Source organism: Sander lucioperca, chromosome 12 (assembly GCF_008315115.2).
Source record: "Sander lucioperca isolate FBNREF2018 chromosome 12, SLUC_FBN_1.2, whole genome shotgun sequence".
Taxonomy (NCBI): domain Eukaryota; kingdom Metazoa; phylum Chordata; class Actinopteri; order Perciformes; family Percidae; genus Sander; species Sander lucioperca.
This window is the reverse complement of record NC_050184.1, coordinates 7987577-8005835: the sequence shown is the minus strand read 5'-3', so window position 1 is coordinate 8005835 and position 18259 is coordinate 7987577. Positions and strand designations below refer to the sequence as shown.

At 39.0% G+C, this 18259-nt stretch overlaps 3 protein-coding genes across 6 annotated transcripts; 2 read left to right on the top strand and 1 right to left on the bottom strand.

Moving 5' to 3' along the window:
• Positions 1-1936: 1936 nt before the first annotated feature.
• LOC116040883 (chymotrypsin-C-like) lies at positions 1937-6454 on the top strand. The gene is made up of 8 exons (XM_031286592.2): positions 1937-2053; positions 2197-2285; positions 2803-2900; positions 3342-3464; positions 3595-3731; positions 5096-5241; positions 6052-6204; positions 6371-6454. The coding sequence occupies exons 1-8, from the start codon at positions 2014-2016 to the stop codon at positions 6386-6388; spliced, it is 804 nt and encodes a 267-aa protein (XP_031142452.1). The 5' UTR covers positions 1937-2013; the 3' UTR covers positions 6389-6454.
• Positions 6455-6743: 289 nt separating this feature from the next.
• LOC116040882 (chymotrypsin-like elastase family member 2A) lies at positions 6744-11093 on the top strand. 2 transcript variants are annotated; one of them, XM_031286591.2, is made up of 8 exons: positions 6745-6893; positions 7149-7237; positions 8133-8230; positions 9011-9133; positions 9343-9479; positions 10356-10501; positions 10752-10904; positions 11028-11093. In XM_031286591.2, exons 1-8 carry the CDS (start codon positions 6854-6856, stop codon positions 11043-11045), a joined length of 804 nt encoding a protein of 267 aa, XP_031142451.1. In that variant the 5' UTR covers positions 6745-6853; the 3' UTR covers positions 11046-11093. The 2 variants fall into 2 exon arrangements, with proteins under 2 accessions (XP_031142450.1, XP_031142451.1); XM_031286590.2 differs by having other exon boundaries at positions 6744-6893; positions 10752-11093.
• A 249-nt stretch (positions 11094-11342) lies between these two features.
• Positions 11343-18259, bottom strand: tmem51a (transmembrane protein 51a). Of its 3 annotated transcripts, none has more exons than XM_036007845.1 (4): positions 18062-18259; positions 16640-16716; positions 16072-16555; positions 11343-15007 (listed from the first exon to the last, which is right to left on the bottom strand). In XM_036007845.1, exons 3-4 carry the CDS (start codon positions 16503-16505, stop codon positions 14602-14604), a joined length of 840 nt encoding a protein of 279 aa, XP_035863738.1. In that variant the 5' UTR covers positions 16506-16555; positions 16640-16716; positions 18062-18259; the 3' UTR covers positions 11343-14601. The 3 variants fall into 3 exon arrangements, with proteins under 3 accessions (XP_035863738.1, XP_031142009.1, XP_031142011.1); XM_031286149.2 differs by having other exon boundaries at positions 16703-16716; XM_031286151.2 differs by lacking the exon at positions 16640-16716.

The window sequence follows — 18259 nt, the reverse complement described above, 5'->3', positions numbered from 1 at the left end:
TGGTGGGGAAAAGTAATCAACCTTGGAGATAAGTAACCACAAATATCCCCAAATAGACCTTATCTCTTCAACTCAACCTCTGTGTGAACCTCACAGATGTCTCACTGGGACTTGAGTTGGTCAAATCTTTTAACTTTTAAGTGACAATATTATTTGGGCTGCTACAAAACCTTAATTTCTTACCAAACTACTTTTTTTTTTATAATGATTTCACATTCTAATGGACGAGATCCATATGCATGTACAATGTTTAAATACAGAAATTGCAGTCAAATTCTCCCAGATCCATTTCAAAATGTCTAATTTCTCACATTAAACTAGGCAAAAGAATAATTTCCATTTGCTTTATTGTCATAAAGCACATTGTTCATAAAGACATCAATTTATTATTATACCATTTAGTATAGAGGTCCAATGCTATGGAATACATTGAATGGGACAATGAAATTATTATCTTACTTGCCAGCTTTGAGGTCACAGATAAATACATTTCTCATTTCCTATAACCTTATGGCTGGTTTGCCTCTGTTGGTTGTATTTATTGTCTTATTTCAGGTTTGCTTTTTTAATAAATACATTATTTATGTATTATGTTTTGTTTATGTATTTATTTCTTTTGTTGTATGCTTGTTTTGTTTTTGTTTTTGATAAGTAATAATATCATTTTTAATCTTATTTGTATTTTGGACTCTAAATAAGCCTTTCAGGCTTCCTTCCTCTCCTGCATTGACATTACTTTTTTCTCCAATTGTATGTATTTTATATCTTTTATTGTGCAAATAAATTTAACTAAACTTGAAATAACAGATGCTGTTCACACTATGTTTATACTCTTATTTAAAAATGGTCAGTCAGTCTGTTTTGTACTATCAAAGAAAAATGCTGTCCTATTTTATATGTGAATAAATACACAATATGAAATTAAAATTAAAGTTGCCAGGCTTTGACTACAGAAGTTAGTTTCTGGTCTGGACAACAGAATCCAAACTACAGCCCTTTGCTGCGTGTCATCCCCTCTCTCTCCCTCTCCCCCCTTTCCTATATATCACTATCACTGTCTAATAAAATAAAAAAATAAAAACAGGCCAAAAAAGTTTTTTGTTGAAATTATCTTACTGTATATGTTTGCGTATAGATATAAACAATCTTGATGATATGTAATAAAGTGTGCACTTTAAATCCCACATCAGTGTTTTAATGTGATTTAGACACATAAAACACTCAATATTCTAGCAAGGTTGGAAATTGATATACAGTACATGTGGTAATCTGGTGTGCGACAAAATTGCATTTTACCCTAATATTTTATAAACATTACAAAAGCAAAAGAGAGCTGAAGCACAAAAACATTCATTCTTTGCACCACTCCAACATTTTCCAAAAAAAATAATAAATGCTGACATTTATGTAAAATCACATATTTAGTCAACTGTTGCAATATTTTTGCTGTGGTACAAAATGTAGTGGATCAATGCAGAGGAGTAAGACTGTTTGCTGTTTTATCCACCATGTTTACTGAGCAGATATTACAATCAAACCTTATGAATAGACCTGCTTTTATGTAGCTATATGCAAGTATTACACGGTACTAATAAGTACTACACGGCCACAGGAAACATTCGGTGCTTTCATGAGCAATGGAAACTTCAGCTGCTGGAGCAGGTACTGTGTTTCTTTGTAAAGGAAATCAGAGTAGGGAGGGCTACATTTGGTATGAAATAAGGCTCTTCATGTCAGCCTCTAGCTCTTGACGATAAAGCTAAAAACCTTTCATTCCCCTGACTTGTTTAACAAACAAGTCCAAAAATTATACATAACTCCAGGACACTTTGGCCTTGGCCTCGTTATCCTGGTCAGTTCTGGCTGTTTTGCTGTACACTTAGCTCCACCCCAGTATAAAGAATTGTCAAAGGGAAAATTTCCAGGAATTTGACACAGTTTTTGTAGGTTGCATAACATCATGAAAAGTATAAATATGTCAGATGTTTCACTGCAAACTGTGGAGATACAGACATGATGAAGTTTGTGGTTTTTGCTCTCTTTGTTGCTGGTGGTAAGGATCTTACACACACACACACACACACACACACAACACTGTTACATCTGCATTGAGCCATGCAACTACGTAATTTCAGCTTTCTCTACAAACTGAATGCAGATTAATAGTTAAGAGTCTGTCTCTGTCTGTCTCTTCAGCCTACGGGTGTGGCGTGCCCACCTTCCCCCCTGTGGTGACGAGGGTGGTTGGAGGAGAGGATGTCAGGCCTCACAGCTGGCCATGGCAGGTAAAAAATGCTCTGAAAACAAGGCATCGACTGTTGGAAAAATACTTATTTAAGACTGCAGACTTCATGAGAGTATAGTAAATTATAGGCTGTTCAGATATACAGTACAGTATGTGACAAGAACACTACAACTATCACAATAATAGAGCAAATTCAAAGTGTTTTACATAAGGCACAGAAATGCAATAAAACAATGTTTAAAAGACACTAAATAATCAAATTAATGAATTAAAATAGAATACATTTAGATAAATAAAATAATATACAAATAGACAAAAAATAATAATGGACCAATAATATAGTGGTTACAGTGCAATAAGTTGCCCCAAAATCAATAACGAAAATAATTCATCAAAGGCACAGAAAACAGGACAGTTTTTAATTATTATTTGGCTTAAGTCAGGGTGCATTTAATATATGAAAGAGATACAGCTGCATGTGTGCCTGTATACAGTAAGTCTTTGAGGGCAGATACAGAAAAGAACACTTGTTGATTGTGTTCATATGTACGTTTTAGATTTCCCTGCAGTACAACAGACAGGGCGAGTGGAGACACACCTGTGGAGGTACTCTGATCTCTGACCAGTGGGTCCTCACTGCTGCTCACTGTATCAGGTATGGATCAATGGAGCCCAAAACCGTTCATGATGATAGGTTATCATGACTCAATGCAGCACTGACACAATATTAGCAATCACTGACATGGATCATGCTGTGTGGAATTATATATGTATATTAAAGTATGTGATTTATTTAGTTTCCAATACAATTTTACTTAATTCATGAAGTTCTTTGAATCCAGAGCCCAAAGGGAATGATCTCAAACCACTAGCACATTCCTCCGCTTTTCTTTTCACTTTTAGGACTTAACAGTAGATTAAAATGCTTGTTAGGAACACCACATTTTCATATAGAATCTACAAAACATGGTTGGTAATTTGGATAGTGATTGTCTTTTAAGCTTACTACAGAAAAGCATCAAGAAATGTAATCTTTGAAGAGGATCTCTGAGCTAATACTTCACTGCTTCATATTCTTCTCTCTGTCAACTTCCAGCAGTGGCAAGGAGTACAGAGTTGCCATGGGAAAGCACAACCTGATCCAGACTGAGGAGGGTGTTGTGTTCATGGGCACCGCTAACATTGTTGTGCATGAGAAATGGAACCCCTTGTTCATCCGGTAAAAAAAAAAAAAAAGACTTCGCTCTAAGGTTGTGGCTTGCGAGACTTTGCTGAAAATCAAAAAGATCATTTCTGTAAACATTTTACAGCAGGTGTATGATGAATCTAAATGTGTTTTTCCTCTCCAGTAATGACATCGCCCTGATCAAGCTGGAGTCCCCTGTTACCTTCTCTGACAGCATCATGGCTGCTTGTCTCCCTGCTGCCGGCTTCATCCTCCCCCATGACGAGCCCTGCTACGTCACTGGATGGGGTCGCCTCAGCAGTAAGTGCCCTGACAAAATCGGTTTAATTTAACTGATCACTTAAAACATCATCAGATAATAGTTCCAGTGGTGTGCAATGATCTCAAAAGAAAAACTAGCTGAGAAAGCATTATTTCCTGCATTCCTGTTTTAATAAAATATTGTTCTAACAGTTTCTTCGTATTTAGGTTCGTAATACAGTATTATCTTAGTATTTCAGCTTTAAATGTAAATGTTTATGTACTTTATACAGTAAATGTAAAGAATAACCTTTTGTTTTTTGTATTTGTATCTAATTACGTTAGATAATGACCAATTTGTCTACTATTCTAAAATAAAAAGGTTTTACAGTGTGGATGGAAAATATTTGTTTGCCTAATCCTTTCTAATTCCCTCAAACATCTGTCTTGTTAAAGGGTAACTACTGTTTGGTTTCAACCCTTTTTTCCTATGTTTTTGTGTGTAAGTGACACAAGTGAACAACAATCTTTAAAATTGGTCCAGTATTAAGCATGAACGCTGTAACCGGCAGCCACAGACCGGACTGCAATGTAACCCTATGGGGCAAATGTGCATCGTCAATTTGGTCCACTAAAAGTGCTTTTTTTGCGACTGAAAGGCTCAGATTATTATTCTAAGTGTCTGCCAACGTAATGGAAATGATCCTTACAGAGAGAGGCCTTCTTAAATCTTCTTTGAGACCTTTCTGTTTAACCAGAAACAGCTCTGAGGTCGCTAGCGCTAAACCCACCAGACTCCATTAAAAAACAATACTTTTAGCGTTTATAGAGCCAACATATTTTCATATGTAAATTGTTAAACTATGTGTTAATTTCAACCAAAACTAGAGTTGTGATGGTGGGAAAAGTGGAAAGATGACCCAAAACGGCTTTTCATAGTTTCATTTAGTTTCTGTCAACTTTAAATGAAATGTATTTTACGATGCTAAAATTACTCTTTATTTACATGGAGTCTGGTGGCTTTACCAGACACAATTTTGCAGATGTTTTTATGTTTAAAAAAAGTATCTTACTCTTTAACAGAAAGGTCAATCTCCTTAGAAATCCTTTCCATAATGTTGTCAGAAACTTAGAATATTAATCTGAGCCTGGCAATGGCAAAACAAGCACTTTTGTGAATGTAAATACAAGCTGCACAATTGCCCTATTAACTTACATTGTAGCTTGTTTAGCCGCTGCTGACTGCAGCGATCTTGCTTAATACCGGACCAGTGTCAAAGATTGTTGTTCTCATCAGTCACTTAGACACAAAAACATAGGAAAATAGGTTGAACAAAAACGGTAGTTACCCTTTAAAGTTGTGTTTCTCACCAGTCTTTTACCTGAGTTGAAGTTAAGCTAGTGTGCATCTCTCGTCCAAACAGCCGGAGGTCCCATCGCTGACATCCTGCAGCAGGCTCTCCTGCCGGTGGTGGACCATGCCACCTGCACCAAGCCTGACTGGTGGGGTTCTCAAGTGAAGGATACCATGGTCTGTGCTGGTGGAGATGGAGTTGTGTCCGGTTGCAACGTGAGTCTAAAACGACACAAAATAACACATCATAGGACCTTTGCTTCTGACATCAGTTAACTTCCTCAACTCCCTCAAAAAGTTTGTCAAGTCTGTCATGCGTTATTTGCGTTTTTGCGGGGGTTTTTTCTGTACTTATTGGAGAGAAAAGAGCACATACATTTTTCATTTCAATAATAATTTTACATGTCACACAAACTGTAACAAAACAGAACATTTCATTTCGTCATTTCATCAAGTCAGAAAATCAGCAACTTATTTTTTATAATTAATTAGCATTTGAAGTAATTTATGTATTCACAAATATTCACCAGTTGGCTGTTTTTAGACTTCTCTGATATTAAACTAAATATCTTTTGGTTTTAGACTGTTGGTCGGACAAAACAAGCAATTTGAATATGCCAACTTAGGCTTGATGGTGTCAGGAAATTGTGATGGGCTTTTTCTGACAAATTATAGAGCAAACGATTAATAGAGAGAATCTACAGATTGATCAATAATGAAACTGTTACACTTACAAATAGTATGTGCTCTGTCCCTTTACATTTTAGTCTTTTATCTGAGATTCTTCCTCTGATACTTTATGCTATTCCCCCTATATATCTGAAAAATATCTCTCCTAAAATACCTTTATATGTGAATAACATTCAGTATTTGAGAGAAAGTGTGTCCATTAAAAGGTCTACAAAATGTAAAGGAACGTCTGTAAGGTATCATGAGTAATGGCAGATGTAAACACTTGTGTCTTTCAGTGACAAGAAGTTATTAAATGTGGAATTTGCATCATATATTTCCTCTCACATGACTCAGGGTGACTCTGGCGGCCCTCTGAACTGCCAGAAGACTGATGGTGTCTGGGAGGTTCACGGCATTGTCAGCTTTGGCTCCGGGCTCAGCTGCAATTTCCCCAAGAAGCCCACTGTCTTCACCCAAGTCAGCTCCTACATCGACTGGATCAGCTCTGTAAGCTCCTGAACCTCTCACTACATCACTGTTGTTTTATTTGAGCTTTTTCATTCAGGTGTCAAGGGTTAAAATCTGGATCAATTAATAATAATGATCCCATGTGTTATTGCTGAAAACATGACGCTGCACTAAATCTAACATGTCTCTATCATCTCTTCCACAGAAAATGGTGGCCTATTGAGCCGGCAGGCTTTTGGGATCAAAGCCACCATGTGCACAAACATGAATAAAACTGTAAATGAAATAACGTGATGATTTTGTGTTCTTTTATGTTTTATACCATCTTTGTCTTCATTATTGGGTTAGCAGTTTCCCAAAAATATGAAAATCAATAAAGTACAACTGAGGAGTCAGCTGGAATATTACTTTTATTTTGACAAATATTTAATCTATTAAATTTGACCAAGGACACTTAAATAGCAGAAAAAAATGTACTGTTGCCTAATGGGAGTAGTGATGGGAAAGTCCTGTCTCCAACCACATGCTGTGTTCTCAGACTCCACCACTTGTTTGACTTTCTGCATGTGTCAGCCAGGTTTCCCAGGACAGTCTATACAGTACACTGGTAAGAAGTTGCTAACATGCAGTATAAATACAAGCCTGCTGTTAACACAAGATTTAGGCACACACTACATACTCTACAGTCATGAGGAGGCTGGTGGTTCTTGTTTTTGTGGTAGCTAGTGGTAAGACAGTTTCAATCTTCTCACATAACTTACTTAAAACTCATTTGGTGTGGTATAATCCAGACGAATACTCCCTTAATAGTATTGTAAAGAGTACTTATAATCATATTCTATTTTAAAAAAAATATGAATTGTTCAATCCCAGCTGAACGTGTACATTCTTGTCTATAATTAATCAAAAAACTCCAAATAACCTACTTTTTAACATTAAGTCTGGTGCAAAACTCACAATATACATTACCAACCCTGTCCCAGCCTACGGATGTGGCCTTCCTACTGTCCCTCCTGTCCTGAGCAGGGTGGTGGCAGGAGAGGACGTCAGGCCTCACAGCTGGCCCTGGCAGGTAGGCTCTGCTCTATATCTGTATAAAAAAATTATTTTAAAAAAAAATCACTCAAAAGCACAGAACAGCATAATAGAATTTAGATTCTCTGCCTTTTTTTAATCATTACTTTATTAGCCTAATTCGGTGGGGAGAAAGCTATATGCCTCTCCAGCTTCTCCCGTAGCTCTGGGTGTATGTCCTGCACTGACTTGAGTGTGAGGTAAACTGTGCTACATGGTGTCTCCCCCATCTGCAGCATTATTCGGCCAGTGCGTCAGCATACAGACCGTGGCGAAGGACAGTAGCCTAATAATTAGGTGATCGAGACAAGAAAGTCTGCTATATGGTTCCAGGGCTTTGGTTATGTTGCTGCCTTGATCTGTTACCCACACTATTCGGCTGAGGGAGCTAGGGTCGAGTTTTTTTTTTTTTTTTTTACGTTTCGGATCATTTGCGATCCATTCCATTCTGAATAAACAAACAGCGCAGTTTACATGCTTCGTCCTTGTTGCATTATTCATTAAGATCATTCTAAACAGATGTCTGTAGTTCAAACAACTCGGAATTGTAGTTGAGAACGTCAGTTATAACGGCCCACGTATTAAAAAAAATGTGTGTTTAAATCGGGCTCGGGATCATAATTACAGTTAATGTGTCAGGCCGTGCCGGGCTCGGACACAACGTGCACGGGCTCGGGTAGGGTCGGGCTTGATTTTTTGGGCCCGATCTAAGCTCTACAGCATAAACACTACATATACTCTCTGAATCTTCTTTATTTTAGTAATGTTGAATTTTGGATGATTTCTCCTCTGGAGCAGAAATAGAGGGAGGAGAGATGAAATGGATTTGTAACACGTTGGAGTGAATTTGTACTGTGTAGTAAAGCACACTGTGCTCTCTCTGCTCTGCTCAGATCTCGCTCCAGTCAGACAGCAGTGGGCGCTGGAGGCACGTCTGTGGAGGCACCCTGCTCTCTTCTGACTGGGTCCTCACTGCTGCACACTGCATCAAGTATGTTTAACTCCACCTGAGGGGAAGGTTGTCAATATAATCACAATTACAATACAGCATGTTCTTTTTAGAAGGCTTCCCAATCTGGGCTGGGACAGTTTTTGTTTATGATTACACACACACACACACACACACACACACATACATATATACATATATATATATATATATATACATATATACTGGTTGTTTGATTATTTACTTTGTTAAATTGATGATCTAAGGTAGTTTTATGAAATTAAGAACTTTCCCTGTTCTATCTATTTAAACTCAGTACTGTGATTTAATATGCCCAGTTCACAGTCACAGTTTATATTTACTATGCCAAACCAAAGGTCTGTGCCAGGAAATACTCCTGTGCCCAACAGGAAATGATGAGTTTTGCTTTGTCTGTGACTGTAAGAGCTGTTTGTTTTGGGAATGAACAGAAGAGCAGGGTAGTTATTCTAGATTCAGCATAACCTCACCGCCATGCCTGAACAGACAAAGAAAAGAGTGACATGTAGAGAAGTTCAAAAATCTTTTCTTCACAGTAAAACATTTTTTTGAGGAGGACAGGGGTTTTTTGTAATCAGAATAAAAATGCTTACGAAAAGTAGGAAATCTCAGATATTACCGCTTTAACCAGTGAAAAACAGCTTGGTCTCCTAAGCAACTATGCATCACCTCAACAGGACGAATAAGCATTTGCAATCCAGCATCAGCTTAATCAGTTTTGTACACACAGGCAGAGAAGTCAATACTACGGTTCTAAACGCTGTGTCATCTGCTATCACACAGTGGCCGCTACAACTACAGAGTGGAGCTGGGTAAACACAGCCTGAAGACGAGTGAGGAGGGCTCGATGGCTCAGGGGGCAGCCAAAATCATCACTCATGAGGACTACAACACCATGCTCAGCCGGTAAGAGTCACACATCTCAATATCGCCTCATGAGTCCAAGTGTAAGCATGGTCAGCAGACCACCTTGTGTAAGCAGAGTGATCAGTGATCAAATAACTGGTAGTTTCTTTAAATGAGGAAGCTGATGCAGCAAAACATGAATATAGCATGAACCATGTTTTGTTTGTAATTACTTCTTAAATGTGGCTGTACTGTTTTGTCTTTTGCAGTAATGACATCGCCCTGATCAAGCTGTCTTCCCCTGTTACCTTCTCTGACACAATCATGGCCGCCTGCGTCCCAGACCGCGGCGTCGTCCTGCCTCATGGGGCTCCCTGCTATGTCACCGGCTGGGGTCGACTCTCCAGTGAGGAAATGAGAATGAATTACTGTGAATCTGCTTTAAAATGTTCCTTCCGGACTTATTGTATGACTGCTTAGCGGTGTCTAGTCAGTATCTGTGCACCTGTCACTCAATTTAGGTAAAATGGTAAAGTCAAAGCCAAGAATATTTCACAACCATTAATAGGTCAGAAAAATGGGACATGTATCCATCAGCCTGCTAAATAAGAAGAGACCTAACCATATCTCGGGTAGGGATTTATTTTCATACTGCAGCTACCAATTCAGCTTTAGTTTGAAGGGAAATGCTACACTGCTGCACATTCTCACTTGACTGAGGTGAGCTTCACAACCAGGATGAATTTTGCTTTAAAGAAGGGAAACTCACAGTTTACTCAGGTAGGCTTGAAGTGTTCTGTCGAATGAAACACACTTCAATTTGCTCCGCTTACTGCCTTTGGCCTAGATGTAGTAAAATCTGATAGAAAGCATGGTTTACAGCCCTCTTATCGATCAAACATATAAACATGTGTGACGGTCTTGTAAGTACCGGTATTTTACTCGAATTCCAGGGCCTAAACTCTCTTGTACCATTGGACTGTTTTTAAGATCAGTTAGAAGTTGCAACAGACGGGCAAGTTTGTTAGTACTACAGCTATCTTTGAAGTTAAGCTATACACAACTATAAATGGTAGCAAATATAATCCAGTATAACCAAGGTAGTGCTCTTGCAGCTAAATGGCTCAAGAGGGATTCCATGTACAGCACTTGGGATACCATTCGTTTTGGTATTAAATGCAATCCTCTATACTCTCTACCCTAGACACCATCTGTAACAGCAAATAATTTCTCCCTCCAGCACCCCACCTGTCCTCTGAGTAAACCTGTCTCTTCCACACAGCCAGCGGTCCTCCGGCTGACATCCTGCAGCAGGCTCTCCTGCCAGTGGTTGGCCACGCTACCTGCTCACTGCCCGACTGGTGGAGCGTCCTGGCAACAGACAAGATGGTCTGTGCTGGGGGTGACGGCATCACTGCTGGCTGTAATGTAAGTTTATACGAGGAAGGGTCATCTCAAGCTGCAACAGTAATGTAATGGTCAATTAAAGCAATGAGTTATGTCATAAAACTTTCATCTAGCACAGTATAAAAGTCTTAAGGCAAGTAAGATTCAAGGAAAGGGCTTTTACTTTGAAATGGTGTAAAAGGAAAATTCTGCATGACTACGAGATCACTAGTAGCCATACCTCCTTAGTGTACATAAGCTTCTTGCCAACGGTGTGTGTGCTGGCCTGCAGGGAGACTCTGGTGGCCCCCTGAATTGCCAGAACCCTGATGGCTCCTGGGAGGTCCACGGCGTGGTGAGCTTTGGTTCTGGTCAGGGCTGCAACGTCTTCCAGAAGCCCACTGTGTTCACACAAGTCAGCTCCTACATCAACTGGATCAACACAGTGAGAACATTTTCATTTTGTGATTACCTTGCCAGCATAAACAACATAATACGAAGCCAACAAAAGCCTCAGCTTTCAAAAACAGGAAGTGTATTATAATTGTTTCTATTGTTTACTCTGCAGGCTATGACCAACTACTGAAGAAGCTATTCAAGTGCTTTTGTCAGCAATAAGAACAACTGTGATTTATAGTGTGTTGCCTCTTTTTTTTACTGCAAAGTAAAAGGAAATGTTCATCAATGCAAACAAATGGACTGCAGAGCCATTGTTTGTTAATGTGAACTACTGTTAATGCCCTGGACACTTAAAAACAAGAAGCCCTTTTTAAACTTGGCCATGCAGGGTGAGGCCTTGACAACTATATAGCATCCAGATGTTTCTCTCAGCTGTCAATACAGCAGCTGTGTATTAACTCAGCATTGGTAAACATTACCAAAGTTAGAAAATATTGATGTTAAAATGTTCAGGGAATTATGGCATATGAGTCAACATGGAATTATACACACAACTGTTCAGGAATCCAAATACACTTCTTAAAACACTGTGTTAATTAAGAAATACTTCCTTTTATTTCTCATAAAATATTCATGAGATACATTTGTTTTTACTCTTCAGAGAAGAAAAACTCCACAAACAAATTAGAATTATCATAGAAAAGCACATTTTCACAGTACATATAAAAGACATATATATTTAAGTAATAAAATAAGAAATTATAAATGAACAAACAGCATGTGTTTCAGACACTCATCTGAGTAAAACAGAAAGTGACTGCTAAATCTCACACTCATTTTCAAAACACTCATTTTATCAATGTAAAACATTTTAACTACATAGTAATAAAAATCAATCATGTAGTTAACTGGTCCTTTGCAAATGAGGTACGATGGCTATGTCTGCAGCACTGAACATTACCAACAACAACAAAAATAGACCATGTGGCAAGTTTCCACTTTGAAAACAAGAGAAAAAAATGGGGACATTGAACTGTTGAATTTCAATGACAAACTTGAAGGACCCTGTTGCCTTTTGTTTGACAGAAAACTTGGCAATATACACATATGTCCAGCTGATGATGATTGAGTAGCTTTGTTTCATTAACTACATTTGTGTTTTACTTAAACACAGTGCAGAACTAGGTAATGAAGTCACTAATAAAAAGTGCCTTTGAATGACTGGTAAATCCATTCCTTTGGCTTCAGCTGTTCATATCACAACAACTCTAACCTAAAGAAGAAAGGAGAGTTTGCTGACAGGTATTGATAAAATAGTGCATGGTGATTAAATTCAAACCAGTTATCTGAACAGCTGTCTTTCTTCTCTGTTCTGCTCATTCTCTGCATACTTCTAAGTGAAAACAGGCAAGTCAAGCTGTGGCTGGAGGAATGGTGATGAGCAAGCGAGTGAGCAATAGTTGCTCTTGTTATGGCACAGCTGCACGGTCAAAGAGTCTTTCTGTTGGTCATCTCCAGTACGAGAAAAAACAAGCCCAGAAAGAGGCAGACTACACTACTGCCGGTGTTCACCATGGCTACAGGAAAAAGGCTTTTAACTATTCACGAGCTCCTTCCATTATGCTCTCACGGATTTCCTTCTCTCCCTGCTGTTTGCATGAGTAAGAGCAACACTGCATTAGAAGAGCAACATTAGAGTGCAGGATCAGTCGTAGTGTCTTTTGAAATGTTTTAGGGAGAGCAGCAGTGTTGTTATGAACACAAAGGCACTTGTACTTTAGTGTATAGTGTACAACTGGAGGGCAAAACTCCAGTTTGCTGCAGTCAATTAGCATAAGCAAACCTCCTCAAGGACTTCATGAGATGAGACCGTCAACTTCCTAGAAATAGTTTCTTCCTAGAAAGTCATTTCTCTTAAAAAGTAACCTAATGGTGACCATTGATGCTGCAGTAGTAAGTGTAAACATTTCCGCCATAAAATCCATAACAGAGACCCTTCCCATTCCCTCCACAACTGACATCCAAATAGTTTACACTTTTGAATGGCTATTTGGTCGTTATTTCCCAACTCTGAAGCTCATTTAGGTTTTTGCACAAGTAGACTGTATGGTTGAGTCTCATGAGACGTGTGTCGACAGCATGCTGGCTGCGTAGCACGAAGCGACAAAGTACACAAGTCAATAATGAGCTAAAGTTAAAGACCCAGCTATGTTTCTCAAGAGGTTGTGGAATCCAAACCTGAGCTAAAAAAGCAAGGGAATTTTGAAATTAGCTAGAAACACGACTTTAAATCGTATGCTAATCTTATTTTGTGGTTAGGCAGTGGTTTTCTAGCCTGTTAGCCATGACAATTTGATAATCTAATGGCATATCAGAGCTGTGTTTCTGTTTGAGTTTGTTTTACAGTTCTTAGTGCCCTTTACAGTTGAAAATTCCTTAATACAGCTTTGAAGAAGTAAAGATATTATTTTGTGTTTTTTTTAATGAAACAACTGATACTAAATTAAGTCATTTAGTGATTTTGAACCAAATCCTGCTCAGTAAAGAAATATCTACCAGACCATGTACTGAACAGGGGTTTGTCTTTCTAAGGTGAAACGTCAAACTTGGGTTTTCTCTTGAATATGCTGCTGTACTTGACGGTAACATTTGACTGCCTTCTTACTAGGATAACACAAGTGAGATTTTGTTTGCATTCAACTACTACAATTCCCATTAGGTTTTGGTGCCTATGGCTAAGGGGTCATGGGAGCTGTAGCTGATAAATGCTAATAAAAGGTTCACATTGTTTTAACCATGATAAAATAAAGTTGGTCAAAAATAGAAGTTTATGCTGTCCAGTAAAAATCCCAGTACCATGTTTCAGCTTTTCAAGGAGCCAGAAACAAAAGCTAGTGCAACAGAAGCTATAGACGTAGAGGACCAGGAGAGACAATATTGTTGACAATGAGGAAGAGTTTCTGTATAGCATACCACATCAGCTCAAGCCAGCTGAGCACATACAATGCTCAGTCACTCACCATGAAGCCTGCATTTGGTGGCAGTAGTAATCCCAAACTGCAGCAGCTACTTCACAAAATGAGTGCCCTGCATATATCTATTTAAGTGTGCACACAAATGCTAACTATAACCGCTCATTGATGTCCTATGATCTCTTTCACCGTCAACTCACATCTTTAGTCAGTGCACAGTGGAAAATGCATAAACAGAAAACGACTGACATAAATGAGAACTGCATATGTTGTGTGTTTTCAATGCTCGCCTAGCTTGCTGGCGTGGCACACCCTCATACTCTGCTTCTGATTAGCTAGCAGTCCTTACCTAGCTACTGCGCATGTGCGACTCCCAACAAAGATTGAACAGAAGTGTGATGCCTCACTCCGTAGATAAAACAGAGAGCTCAACACACAGGGTGAAAAGAGGAGCTGCAGCAATGTGTAGTACAACAAAAATATGGTGTTTTTTGAAAATTAAACCATGTAAACCTATTCTGATATAACCTCAATACAATTATGAACCTGAAAATGAGCATAATATGAGCACTTTAATGTTTCTGTGTTCCGTGCTTTGGATCGATGTGGCACTAATGATGAATTACAACAGATACTGTATAAAAAGGTGCCACTGAGAATGCTCTGCAAGTAGAACCATCTTCAAATCTTAAAAACACAGATCCACAAAACAGGATCATGGAGGATTCAAAGGAATTTCTGTAGATTGTTGTAAACAAGATCAGCTTGATCTTAAAGCGGAGGCCCTTTATCTTCATACTGCGGCGGAGGGGTAAGTGGTTCTATACTGAATCCAGGTGGTGGCTGAGCGTTATCAATGTTTTTCATGTGCAGCTTCTCTGATTTTATCCGGCGGATCTTGATAGGGAGGAGTTTACGGCTATTTTTCCCAGCTCTGCGATTTGATGTGGAAGCAGCAGCAGCGGAAGCAATGGAAGCCGGAGCAGTCTGTGATCCGGTAGTTGTGGCCTCTGACCCTTCGAATTCATACTGTACACCATCAACTTGGATAAGGTCATCATAGGAAGGTAGCTGGGAGGTGCTTGGGCGAGGGTTGCTCTGACGGACAGGGTACTGGCCACTGCCTACTACCTCTTCATAGCTGGGTACAGCATAACGGTGGGCTTGTTCCTCAGCACTGCAGACATTTATAGAAACATATAGACATGAATGACACAAATCATTATGTGTACTCATTATGTGTGTCAGTTCCTGTACTGAAGCTAATAAGAGGGAATGATATATAATCAATATATTATTATTCTCAAATGCTTTAAGTAAAATGTATAGTGTATTGCCGGTTTAATCACTTCCTATGATGAGAAATATTCAGGACTTGAAAGCTTGCCACCCAACAGCATGGACTTGACTAACTATGATGTCAGTAAATAAAAAACTAAGCAAACATGGATGTATATACAGTGCTGCTCATAAGTATTCATACCCATGCTAAAGTTGACTAAAAAGAGGAATAAAAAAAATCATCTTTTGGAAATTGATCTTAATGCCTTAATTAAAAAAATGAGGAAAAATCCAGCCTTTTAAGGACACCAATTTTTTGTGAATAAATAATGTATTGTAAATAAATAAATGTTCTTCCTTAAAATACAGGGGCCATAATTATACATACCCCTATGTTAAATTCCCATGGTTTGATGTGCATTGATATGGATCTTATCTCAGTTAGCTATTAGGCTAACTGAAATAAAATCATGCCAATCTCTAGGTATGGTGAAGGGGATGTGATGATGTGGGGCTATTTTAATTCCAAAGGCCAAGGGAACTTTATCAGGATGCATAGTATCCTGGATTCATGAAATAACTGGCCTTTAAAAATAAAAATCTGCCTTCCTCTATGGGAATTTAACATAGGGGTATGTATAATTATGGCCCCTGTATTTTAAGGAAGAACATTTATTTATTTACAATACATTATTCATTCACAAAAAAAATTGGTGTCCTTAAAAGGTCGGATTTGTCCTCATTTTTTTTAATTAAAGGCATTAAGATCAATTTCCAAAAGATGATTTTTTTATTCCTCTTTTTAGTCAACTTTAGCATGGGTATGAATACTTATGAGCAGCACTGTATGTAATATCAATTTGTTAGCTTATTGAATTAAAAATAAGGCTGCTGTTCGGCATCATGTATTGTGTGTGGATTGTGGATGTTGTTTAGCTAGAAAGCTACAATTGGACTCACGTTTCTCTTTCCTCCTGCTCCCTCGCTGCCACTACTCTGTGGTCCTGGGCCTGTTGGAGCCTCTGCTGCTCTCGCTGTTTGTTCCTCATTCCCAGACACAATGACAGCAGCAGCATGACCACCCCAGACCCCGCCAAGACAAAGGCCACAGAAGACGCTTTATGTTTCCTGCCACTAGTATCACCATCTCCTCCTGAACTGCTGCTGCTATTACCGGCCCCGTCTGCAGGTACCACGCTCCACACAATCATCACTATGCCGAGGGCAACAAGCCCAACCCCCAGAGCACATAGCGCATACTGGGAACCTGAATTTCCACTGTTTTCACTGCTGCTGCTGCTGCTGTTGTGGTTGTTGTTGTTGTTGTTGTTGCTGCCAGTGCCTCCTCTACCAATGGCGCTTGGCGGTCCATCCACACTGGAACTGGAACGCATCTTGTCAATCCCGAACCCTTCAGTCAGACCAGCTCCAGTGAGGTCAACAACTGTAGAGAGAAAGATATGTGAGGTCGGGCACAAACTGAGCAACATACCACAGAATGTAACCTGTCTGTAAAAAAAACACTCATACTGAAAAGACACAAATAAGCCTCCTTACTCCCTTATGGTATCTGAATTGGTATGGCTCTCACCAGTCAGAGCTAACCTGTTAAGAAATGGAGAAAACAATGTCACTGCCGCTGAGAAATTTGTTCTTTATGAGAGAACCAACCCATTTTAGTGAAAATGACATAAAACATTTCACAGAACTAAAAACACCTATGTCGAGGCTTCTGGGAATGGGTGTGTTGCATGGTAAAAAATTTACAGCAGACATGCATTTCAAAGTCACTAGTTAGCCAATGTCAACACAACACAAGGGTAGATAAAGACAGCCATGGCCACTGTAGAAAATAACATTGGCTATGAAATATAAAGGTTTGCTATGTTACTTTCTCTTTCCATATTTTAAATCTATTGTATTGATCATTATGTGCTTTCGTGCAAATTCAAAACCAAACAATAAAAAGGAAAAAATATTAGTTTAGCATTCATTTAACTGTTGCACACACAGTTAAGTAGTAAAATTATTCTCTGAAATGCAATGAGCATGCATAGTTGCACACTGCATACTTAGAACATGCCATTGATCACAAGGCCATCCTGCAGTGTTACTACTATCTTTACTAGATCTGAGAGTAGATGAAGACTGCTGGGAACTGTAACTAAACTCAGACAAAAGTCCAAGGAATCAACTTGTGACCATTTAATAATGCACCCACAAAGTAGGCTACTCTGCAAACATGCCCAAACCTGCTGGGAATGAGGGCGAAACAGTCTAAAGTAGGAAAACCCCAGCTCACATTTAGCAATACCCTCAAGAATGCATGGCATGAGACCGAGTTATGCGTGTCATTGCAGCTGGACACACACACAAACGGTCCTGCTATCACTCAAAAGCCTGTTGTGCAATCCAGAGGCACGTTTAAGATGTCACATACTACAGTCCAGCCCTAAGGTTATATTCCACCACGTCAGGTTTTACAGTAAATAAGTAAGACATTGACGTTCTCATAAAAACCTTCTTTCCATAAGGCTCTGTACGTCATAGGTGTGTGATCTTGTCAGAAATAGCCCTGGAGCCAAATATTTAGGCTACCTCTAAAGTAGTCTTGTATTATTGTATTAACCAGCATCGCTTGGGTCAAATTTTGATATAACGATAATACATGGCTGTTTAAGTGTAAGGGTCGACCCTGTTTGAGCAATACAATCTCATAGTAAACGTATTTTTATTTCACCGTTGTTTCGCTAACACATACCGTGCAATGCCCGTTGGACTGAAACAATACTGGGCGGGTTGCTTACGTTGACCACAGCAGGATACGTAACGCAGCGCAACAAAAACTTTCCAGAACCTTAAAGAACTTCGGCTACTGCATTTACTTTTAGTAACATTTCAGCGATACAAATAAATATCGCTGAAATGTTTTGTTTTTTTTTGCACTCACCTTTCCATTGTTTTGATATGCTAGTCTTCGCTTCTTCTTCTCCAAGCTGGAAAGTGTGACATTTGTTTTCAAACTCTGCCGACACAGACAGGATGAGTATGTGGCATAATTTGGTGATAAATAGCAAATTAAATTATCAAGGGTTAGTAGGAACTCTGCTTCTGAGACGGATGCGCCCAGACAGAGAGAGAGAGAGAG

Excerpts from the sequence above, each read along its gene's own strand:
- LOC116040883 (XM_031286592.2), top strand. The coding sequence starts at position 2,014 with ATGATGAAGTTTGTGGTTTTTGCTCTCTTTGTTGCTGGTG. Across the intron at positions 2,054-2,196 it reads TGCTCTCTTTGTTGCTGGTG|CCTACGGGTGTGGCGTGCCC; the intron begins GTAAGGATCTTA and ends CTGTCTCTTCAG. Across the intron at positions 5,242-6,051 it reads GAGTTGTGTCCGGTTGCAAC|GGTGACTCTGGCGGCCCTCT; the intron begins GTGAGTCTAAAA and ends CACATGACTCAG.
- LOC116040882 (XM_031286590.2), top strand. The coding sequence starts at position 6,854 with ATGAGGAGGCTGGTGGTTCTTGTTTTTGTGGTAGCTAGTG. Across the intron at positions 7,238-8,132 it reads CTCACAGCTGGCCCTGGCAG|ATCTCGCTCCAGTCAGACAG; the intron begins GTAGGCTCTGCT and ends TGCTCTGCTCAG. Across the intron at positions 9,480-10,355 it reads CGGCTGGGGTCGACTCTCCA|CCAGCGGTCCTCCGGCTGAC; the intron begins GTGAGGAAATGA and ends TCTTCCACACAG.
- tmem51a (XM_031286149.2), bottom strand. Across the intron at positions 15,008-16,071 it reads GAGCAGGAGGAAAGAGAAAC|TGCTGAGGAACAAGCCCACC; the intron begins GTGAGTCCAATT and ends AAATGTCTGCAG.